This window comes from Salmo salar, chromosome ssa04 (genome assembly GCF_905237065.1).
Source record: "Salmo salar chromosome ssa04, Ssal_v3.1, whole genome shotgun sequence".
Lineage (NCBI taxonomy): Eukaryota > Metazoa > Chordata > Actinopteri > Salmoniformes > Salmonidae > Salmo > Salmo salar.
Genome location: NC_059445.1, coordinates 38,740,498 through 38,750,764, shown reverse-complemented (window position 1 = coordinate 38,750,764; position 10,267 = coordinate 38,740,498). Strand labels below are relative to the sequence as shown.

At 41.2% G+C, this 10,267-nt stretch overlaps 1 protein-coding gene across 1 annotated transcript; it reads right to left on the bottom strand.

Annotated features, from left to right (window-relative positions):
* Nucleotides 1-332: 332 nt before the first annotated feature.
* On the bottom strand, nt 333-9,358 carry LOC106603010 (arrestin-C). The gene is made up of 15 exons (XM_014196111.2): nt 9,272-9,358; nt 5,139-5,170; nt 4,163-4,193; nt 3,969-4,029; nt 3,831-3,875; nt 3,470-3,723; nt 3,298-3,371; nt 2,991-3,129; nt 2,791-2,875; nt 2,638-2,710; nt 2,390-2,527; nt 2,214-2,297; nt 2,021-2,094; nt 1,837-1,840; nt 333-1,330 (listed from the first exon to the last, which is right to left on the bottom strand). The coding sequence occupies exons 2-15, from the start codon at nt 5,144-5,146 to the stop codon at nt 1,303-1,305; spliced, it is 1,098 nt and encodes a 365-aa protein (XP_014051586.1). The 5' UTR covers nt 5,147-5,170; nt 9,272-9,358; the 3' UTR covers nt 333-1,302.
* Between the last annotated feature and the right edge of the window lie 909 nt (nt 9,359-10,267).

Here is a 10,267-nt window from a genome sequence, read left to right as displayed (position 1 = left end):
ATATCCAATTGGTAGCTCCGATCTTGCCTCGTCGCTGCAACTCCCCTATGGACTTGGCGAAGGTTGAGAGCCTGCTTCTTGAAACACTGCTCACTTAACTCGGAAGCAAGCCGCACCAATGTGTCGGAGGAAACACTGTGAAACTGATGACCGAAGTCAGCTTGCAGGCACCCGGCCCACCACAAGGAGTCGCTACAGCACGATGAGACAAGGACATTGCTGTCGATCAAACCCTCCCCTAACCCGGATGACACTGGGCCAATTGTGTGCCGCCTCATGGGTCTCCCGGGCACAGCCGGCTGTGACACAACCTGGGATCGAACCCGGGGCTGCAGTGAGCACTCATTGTTGAATTTGCGATTTCCAACTTGTTGTGTAATGTCCAATGGCCGATGAGCACCGATATGTTTTATCTGTAATTTCTCTTCATATGACAAGGTTTGAAAAGGATTTGGCAGTAGATTACCGACTTGATGCATGAAGATGACTGCTTGTCTAGCTTGCTAGCTAAGATTTTGAAAGTATGATGTGCACATGATCAGTCCAATCAATGCTACGGTAGATATAACGTGATTTAACGTCATTTTATCTGTGGCTAATGACCTTGAGCCTTCTTGGATGGGCACTTCTAATGTAGGTCTATGGCAGCACTCAAGGGGATTGAATTTTCAAGCTCCACCCGTAGATTTTTCAGTGACATAGTGTCCCCATGAGTGACAGAACACTGAGGCAATCACGGCGCAACTAGAGAACAAATCCTATGCTTCATATTTTCTGCTGGCTGCCCCACCACCATAGAAAGTACTGAGCTATGCTGAAACACCTGCATTTTGGCGCTGCCTTACTCAAGAAAGCAAAAAAGAGACCATGTTTTACATTATTTGCAAACTGATATGTGACACGTATGAATGCCAAAATAACATACAAAACAGGCAAACAAAAAAAACTGGTTCAAAACGGCCCCACCTGCCCTGAATGACGCGTCGCCACTGGTTGGATGTGATCGTTGACCCCCCCCCCCCATGAATTTATGTGAGAAGTACAGAGTGAATGGTAAAGCGATATGATTCATATGCATGGATGGATATCAACATACAGTACAAGCTCACAAAACCACAACTGAAGACATGTCTGTAATAGTAAAATAAATCAATATCATGTGTTTTTGATGGATGGTTCTTCTTATGAGGTATTCCTGTTTCTTCTTTGGTTTGTTCGTCAGTCCCAATCTGAGCAGCTGTCAATGGCGTTGCTCCATTCATCTTTGCAGTCCCTCTTTCTTTTCTCTACTGCTGAGGGAATTTACTCAACCTCAAGGGTAACTTCCCTTCTGGGGATTCACAAAACATATACAATAAATATCTCTGCTTGGTGACCATCACAGACGACTACAGTGAATGACAGCGTGTGAACTGATGCAGTGAACTCTGGTCCCGAAGTAATGCCATGATTACAATGATTCGATTTAGTCACAGGATCATCTGAGTAATCTACCTTCTTTTTTTTCCTTTTTTTTACTTAATTGAAATACAACTGTGGGTGCCTTCATGCTAATTCTATCCAGGGCAAAGCCTGGCCTCTATCAAGACCAGAGTTCAACAGCCCAGCAATGAACAGGCACTCCACATCAAAGGTATGTCCACTGTACAGTAGGGTCTATAAGTCTGTCGGATAGAAGCTCACCTTCACTCTTAGAGGTTTCTACTCTGGGTGGGGGGAAACATGAGAATAACACAAACTCATAAGGCAATTCAAAAAAACAACACTTAAGCTGAATACTGTGGTGTATGCGACTAATACATGCTGGTTTATTATATTCTATAATTTTATACTCACACTTCTGTTCTTGTAATAGGGTTCATTATGGTAGAAGGGAAAAGAGTAGAACGGTTACATTAGCAGCAACTCTGAATGAGTAGAGAGAGAGAGACATTACACCCTCAGCACATCAGCTCTTCTTTGACAGAGTTTATTAGATATGGCAAATCCTATTATTTATTAGGTAATACTATTAGTTTACCTTGGGGTTTGGGATGCATGAGAATCAGCGGGAGCTCCACCTGTATGTCACTGGCTGTGAGACCTCCCAACAAGCTGAACGGGGGTAAAGAACATAGTAGATTAGAATGTGTTATTTTCCTCCAATTCAATGAAAAGCATGACATTGGCTTACAAGCAAAAAAAAAATATATATATTTTAAGCTAAGCCTTACCCTCCTGAAGACACCATCAAGTTGACCTTGATTTTGTAGGAGACCAAGATTCCCAACACTTCCTTATCCATACCGGGTCTAATACTAATTGGGGGTAAGGAGAAGACGGTGAGAGATGGACTCAGGTTGTTCCAGTCTAGATCTGAATGTGATGATATTAACCGACTGCTACTCACATGGTGTTGGAGGCCAGGTTCGTGTCCTCGTCCTTCAGTCTGCCGTCCAGCGCCAGACCTCGCTTCTTCTTGTTTTCGGCCAGTAGGGGGGTGACGGCAAGGGATTTATTGAATGTGCTATGGGCATCTATTGTCTCTCTGTAAGAGAAGGTCGGAGATGTTAGGACTCAGAGCATCAGGGGAAGAGCACTCCCTAGAAGATGAGGAGGAGAGGGACATTGCCTGAGGGTGGGTTTCTGTCTACTCACCCAAAGTCTTGAGCAAGTACGGTTTTGGTGTATTTGTCTGCGGAGTAGAGAACCACGTCTGTAGTCTGCTCAACTAAAGGAAAGAGACCACCGTTACCAAATGAAGTAGAGCATTTCAGTTCTAACATTCAGAGTCAGTGGTGATAGACTTACCTATGATTTTGATTTTTGTCACTGTTCTGGAGGTTTCATTTTTGACTTTGATGTTGACGTTGATCGGATCGCCATGGTAGTAGATCTGACATCGATAAGAAGACAAAATTGTCTAATGTCTACTTCCCCTTTTTATTATGTGTTCCAATAAAGTTGCTACAGTTGCTGTAGAATCCAGTGAGGCCTTCTGTGTAACTCACCTCCTTTTCCAGAGAGGCCTGTAGGTGGACAGGCTTGTCAGACATCATGAAGCTCTTGCAGATGTCAGCCTTGGGCCCAGGAGCACCAGTCGCGTCTGGGGCAAACTGGATCTTACGGACGGTCATGCGAGCAGTGTCTCTACAAAGACGGAGGGGGAAATTAGCAAAGTGAAGAAGGGAGGGAGAGAGACAGGGAGGCAGAGATGAAATAAGGCCAGAAAGAAACAATTGGTTTTAACATGTAGAGAATTTTTTCATGTGTGTAAAATATTTCAATAAACAACACAAAGATTTGGATAGCACTCACTTCCTATCAAGTTCCACTTCGGGGTCTGTCTCAGTTGCAATGTACGTCTTGACTTCAAAGTCCACACCGCAAGCCTAGGTGTACACAAAAGGTCAACGTGAATATAATGAATCATGGAATTCTATCAATCTGGGGTAAAAACAAAAAAAAGATTATCAAGGCAAGGGCCTACCTTTCCAGCATTATCTGGTCCTGGCTGGAGTGTGACAGAGCAGGGAAGGTTTGTGGCAATGTCGAAAGTGAAGGCACGGCCCTGCTCTCCTGCTTTCTTGAGCAGGCAGCCGTGCATGGGAGTGAGGTTGGGTTTGTGGCCAGCATCAGGGTACAACTGGATGTGCTTGACCCAGATGTCTTTCCTAAAGGACAGTCCAATGACATCCAGGTCCTCGCGGCCATAATGAAAGGCACAAGCCAGCTTCACAAACACTGGAGAGAACAGGATAAACATTAACCAGTGCGCTATCATTCCGCAGAATTGCTCACACGAGCAACTTCTCTGTAAAAAATAAATAGTATTGTAAAAGAAAGTGTACCTTTCCTGCCTGCAATGCCTGCAGGATCAATTTTCACCACTCCCTCTGTAACAACGATGGGTAGAGATTTGAGAGATTCAACACAAATATCTAAACTGGATATGATACATATGTGAAACGTATAAAAGTAATACTTACCAACAGGGTCCACATTCTGAACATGGTCGACATAGTCTCTCTTTCCCAGGTAAAGGGTAAGCTGAAGAAAGGAAGAAAGAAAATGTCAACACAGAATGTAACTGGAGCTCTTTCACGTTCATCACAAATAGGTGATGGTCTCTATTTCCATGGGGCAAGTATTATTAGAGAGACGGAAAAAGGTTTTCACTTACTGTGCCGTTCCCAGAGGTTTTCTTGTACAACCTTAGCAAAGATCAAAGAAAAAGGAAACAGTCAAACTCAGCAGTATTCAAACTGTTTCACTGTATAGTGGCACATTCTGAAAGGATGAAAACACACAAAGTTCATTCCAAGTAGTGAAAAAGACAAATGATCAAATCAACAGTTCTTCAAATGTGTGCAGGTGTGCAACTGATGACGACACAACCTGATACAAACACATAATTTATACTAAATGATGATAACTGACATGTTTTGTCCAAAATGTTTCCCAATCCTGAGTTTGTACATGTGTTTGTCGGGCCAGCCTAATGGCAGGGGCCATAAGTCATGGTCATATGTCGTCTTACAAGAGCAGAGCTGAGGAATTAACCCTTGAGCATAGTTTTACCTACCCAACTACTTGGGCTGTAAGCCACCCTGCATGAGTGACCATTCATCACATAGTGCTTGGGGTAATCACAGATGCTCAAGTCAAAGCTGCAGCCTTGTCTGCCTCTCTCTCCAATACTGTTGAACTGAATGGAGCCCTCCTTTCATAATTCATCAGGGGAAACCTATTCATTGACTTTGATTAGCACCTTATGGCAACCAATGTCATAAAAACCTTTGGAGGAAACACTGCTCTAGGGAGTTTTTCTTATGAGAGATGAAAAGTCCGAGGTAAGCCTAATGTCTCTGACAAACAGACAAATCCTTTGGGAATGGTAACACTTCGTGTTATTAATATGCATGTGCTCAGCGTTGGATAGGACCCAAGTTATTTCTGGTGTGAGCTTTCTCCGGTTGTAGTCAGCAGTCCTCTGAGCTCTTAAAAGTATTGCTTGCCATATTTGTTAGAGACCTTTTCCTATTCTGCTCCATTTAAAGTATACCAGCGAGTAAGGTTATATCAGCTAGGCCTACATGAAATAGAAAGGTATGTAACATGGAGTGTTGCTACTCCTTAATAGAAAAGGTTTGACTCACTTAGCCATTTTACAGCAACTTCAGGTATATTTCTGTGGAAGACAAAAAAACAAACAAAAAAACATGTGCAATGTGTGACTTTAAAAATGACACAACAAAAAGGTGAATGTAGATCACAATCAGGAATAACCCCTAATCCAGCAATGAGATGGAAGGATGCTCCGTCAGTGTCGAGTGCCAAGGGAAAGGCGGATGGCTAATCTGGTGGAATGAGATTACAGCATCACTGTGAGTTACCTTGAGCCAAATCTTGCCTGGGGATTATCTTTTCGCACTGCTGCTATTGACAAATCTCATCCAATAGACTGCACAGAAAACTGGACAATACCTCAAAGTACCTGGGCAGGAATTGCACACTAGCGTATTCTCATGTCACACTATTCTTCTCACAGCTCAAAGTCAATCTAAAAGGAGGGTTTTCATCCTCACGTCCCTGATGGATTACACACATTGACCAAAGTCCCCCCCAAAAGCATTCACAAGGTCACACGGTGTCTTATTTTCCTGAAAGATTTATAGCAGATAGATGAAGATAATGACATGAGATCATAACAGTATCGATACACATAAGAGGACTTAAAAGAAGAATTAGAAGAAAATCTAATTTTAGTCGAACTGAAGAATACGTTTTAGTCAGCGGCGGTCGGTGCCGTTTAAGATGGGGGAGGATTAGCATGGCCTTATTTCTATTACAGCATATTAGATGACTGTCATTCATATTCCATTCACTCAGCTCCATGTAACATCGATAGGTTTAGGCTACTACATGATACTCTGATTTCCCCTGATAATCTGATTTCCCCATGAAGGTTTACAACGTAGATCATTTTGAATAATCAAGGTGACTTTCAATACCGCCTTGCACACTCTTGCCTGCATCTAGCTGATCTAGGGAGTAATCATTAGTCCAACAGTTGCAAATGTGAATTTCTATGAGACGAATTTCAGTATTTTTATCCCTGTTTCGTTCTGTTTGCTTTCGTTTAAGAAACGTTTTTCAACAGAACCAGTGGAATAAATACACCCCTGATCACACGCAAACACAGTTCACTTTCATAGCAGCCACATACAAACAGCATGATCACTTTGTTCGTTGTATATATAATTATTTCTCGCAAACTATCTATGCGCTCTCCTCCTCTCAGCTTTTCCCTTCACTTTTGTACTTCAGTGCACAACACATCAGCTATCTTTGACCAGGCAAAAAAACCTTTCCAACTAAACCTTCATATCATGACCACTACAACCGCTACACACAGCCTACATCGATGTCATGTCATAGTCAACATAGCTACTAGAACTAACGCGTTAGTAAACCCACTAGCTACAATCATGCAGTACAGTGTACAGTCAGAAAGCAGTTTAGCAATGACACTGGTGGGCCCCAGTGGCAATACATTAATAAAACCAAAAGCTTACCTTCACTTGGAAGAGTTCCAGTGTTGGATAGCCATAGCCAGCTAGCTAACATAGCATCCCTCTCTGTTTGTGTTTGAGTATGCTTAATTAGCTAACTGCATTCTCTAGCTAAGTGACCATTTAAAAAAAATACAACCAAATATAGCTATCTCTCTCTCTCTCTCTCTCTCTATCGCTTCTCCTTAATTTTGGAAGAATTGAATTTGTTCATAATTGTTCAACTATTGTTTTTCTCTCTCTCTTTGAGTCAACTACTCACAACATTTTCTGCACTGCAGTTCTAGCTAGCTGTAGCTTATGCTTTCAGTAGTAGATTCATTCTCTGTTATTTTGATTGGGTGGACAACATGTCAGTTCATGTTGCAAGAGCTCTGATAGGTTGAGGGACGTCCTCCGAAAGTTGTCATAATTACTGTGTAAGTCTATAGAAGGGGGTGAGAACCATGAGCCTCCTAGGTTTTGTATTGAAGTCAATGTACTTAGAGGAGGACAGAAGCAAGAATTATATATGGAAAGGGGTGAGAACCATTAGCCTCCTATGTTTATAATCCCAATGTACCCAGAGGAGGACAGAAGCGAGTACCATGAGCCTCCTAGGATTTGTGACATGGTTTAGCGGTGTGAATATATTTGCTATAGTTTTATCTATGTTTCTCTTTTTTAATTTAATTAAATTCACTGAGGGGGATGGTCTTCACTTTCCTCCACTGGTTTTAGTCAACTAGTCACTACACACTTAGAAAAAAGGGTTCCAAATGGGTTCTTTGGCTGTCCCCATAGGAGAACCCTTTTTGGATCCAGGTAGAACCCTTTTTGGTTCCAGGTAGAACCCTCTGTAGAAAGGGTTCTACATGGAACCCAAAAGGGTTCTACCTGCAAACAAAAAGGGTTCTTCAAAAGGTTCTCCTATGGGGAACGCCGAAGAACCCGAAGAACGCCGAAGAAGACCCGAAGAACGCCGAAGAACCCTTCAAGGTTCTAGACCGCACCTTTTTGTTCTAATAGTGTACAAACTGGGCCACAGACGTCAATTCAATGTTGGTTCAACGTAATTTCGTTAAAATGACGTGGAAACAACGTTGATTCAACCATTGTGTGCCCAGTGGGCATTATCATTTCTCGTGTTTGTAATTTGGTACTGTATCACTTTCTATACTCAAGAATGGTGCTATCCATGTTCCGGATCTCAATACCATGTGTGTAGTCAATCAATTGATGAGATCAGGACCATGGAGAGTGACCTCCTAAAGTTGCATTTGGAGAGTGATGCAGAGACAGTGCACCATTTACAGGGAGTAGTTGACTATATTTCAGTAGTCTATATGAAGTTAAGACTGGACTGGATTGTCAGCAGTCAGCTGTCTTCATAAGAGAGATATTTTCCACAATGGAATAGTAGCACATTTCTCCTACAAATGGCAGACAATACCAGTAGGCTGACGGAGATTGAACACACCTGCATTTCCAGTGTCAGATATCAATCAATGAGACAGAGTAGTTATAAGCCTGAGTGTTGCAAACCTTATGCAACTACAGGAAGGATGCTACGCTGCTTTTCCATCATTGACCTGAATGACCAAATAATCCTTACCAAGTAATTCACCTAATAATACCTTTTACTATCCCCTACTAAATCAGACTGACATGTATTAACAGGCTAGACACGAGTGTTTTCGAACATAACATTTGAGGCTCATAGTTGTGGAGCGTGTAATATTCAATTAAGGGCAACAGTTGACTTTCAGCTCTGGAGATTTTACTGTGAAGAGACAGAATCATTAGATCATTTGTTCTGGTACTGTCCGTATGTAGCTTGTTTTCGGTCACAGGTCCAGGAATGGCTGAAGAATTGGAATATTTACTTGAAGCTAACCCTGCAGATAGCACTACTGGGCGATCTGAAAAGTCATAGTCAATCGATCAATAATATAGTAATACTTTTAGCAAAAATGTTTCTTTTCAATTTACAATCTGTAGAAACAACTTTTGTGAAACACCACAGCACAGTTGAATATGGATGGTGTTAAGAGATAGATGGGAGGGGTTGAATGGAGCTGAAAGCTGGGACTAATAACAACAAATAATAACAAGATAATTAACGTAAAACATACTGTGTCCGTAAAACGTAAATGGGTTAAGAACTTTTGTGAAATGTATATAGTATGTATAAGCTGGAAGTAGAGGCCTAAGCGTTGTTGTTCACTATTTTACTCCAATTAGGGGATGGGTGGTAGGGTTAGAAAGCAATAAAGGAAAATATATTTAAAAAAGATATGTATATATATATATGTATGTATGTGTATGTATGTATATGTATGCATGTATGTGTATATGTATGTTTTTATATGTATATGTGTATGTATATGTGTATTATATATATATATATATATATATACAGACAATATTAGCAAAAATATATATGGGGGATTGGAAGTAATGCAGACAATTACATTGATGGAAGCTACAATCTATCTGCAATATGAAAGCTGATCTACCCCCTATATATAAAAAAATAAATATCAAATTAATTAATTAATAAAAATAACAGTTCACTCTACCCGTGAACACAGATGTCCCAATTTCAAAATGTAACTGGATGGCTACATTTATAAATGAAAGCATTTACCAACTTCTTTCAGCTACATTACAGACGTTTTGTCTGCATGAACTGGAGATTCAAACCAGACAAAGCAAAAAGGATGGCGATGTCTTACCTTTTCCTAAAGGTATCAGCTCACTACTGATGTTCCAATTCCTTGTATGTGTCCGGTGGTCAGAGAGTGTAGTCTCTGACTGTTGACATCACTGTTTATACCCGGACCTCGTCCTCCTCCTCCCCCGGCCTAACTCTCTTGTTTTAGACACTGTTGTCCGTCTCTCAATCCAATTATTCAATCAGCAAACATCTTTCTTTTTTTTTTTTTTCTTTTTTTACCAGAAATGGTTTACAAATGCCAACAGCCAACTGAAGTAAAATGCTCAATGCGCAATACATTTAAAAAAAATATATAACTAGGCAAGTCAGTTAAGAACAAATACTTATTTACAATGACAGCCTAGGAACAGTGTTCAGGGGCAGAACAACAGACTTTTAACCTTGTCAGCTCGGGGATTTGATCTAGCAACCTTCCAGGTTACTGGCCCAAGACTCTAACTATTAGGCTACCTGTCGACCCAGTATCCCCAGTGACAGAGTCAGGACCCTGATCTAATGTAAATATGAACAACAGTGATGTTCCACAGCCTGTTGTTGGTGCTGTGGCTGATCTTGAAGGTCTAATCCTCACAGGGTATTGCAATGAATAGGAAAGAGGCCCCCCTTTGTAACCGACAACAAAACGTTGTAAATTAACTCAGCTTTTGGCCTTTGAGTTTGCTTAACATGTCTGATATTAATTTGGGATTTTGGCGATGGCAATTATCTACAACCCCGAGTCAGATGAACTTGTGGATACCATTTTTATGTCTCTGGGTCTAGTATACAGTAAGTTGCTAACTAAAGTAAGTACAATTGCTAACTAGCGTTAGCGCAATGACTGGAAGTCTGTGGGACAAAAATAGCATGCTAGCTGTTCCTGTACTCTTCCAGTCATTCTGCTAATGCTAGTTAACATTGGCCTGCCAAACTACCTCTAACGTCCTTGATACTGGACGAAGATATATCTGAAAAATATCCACAAGTTCATCTGACTCTGGGGAAGTAGATAAAA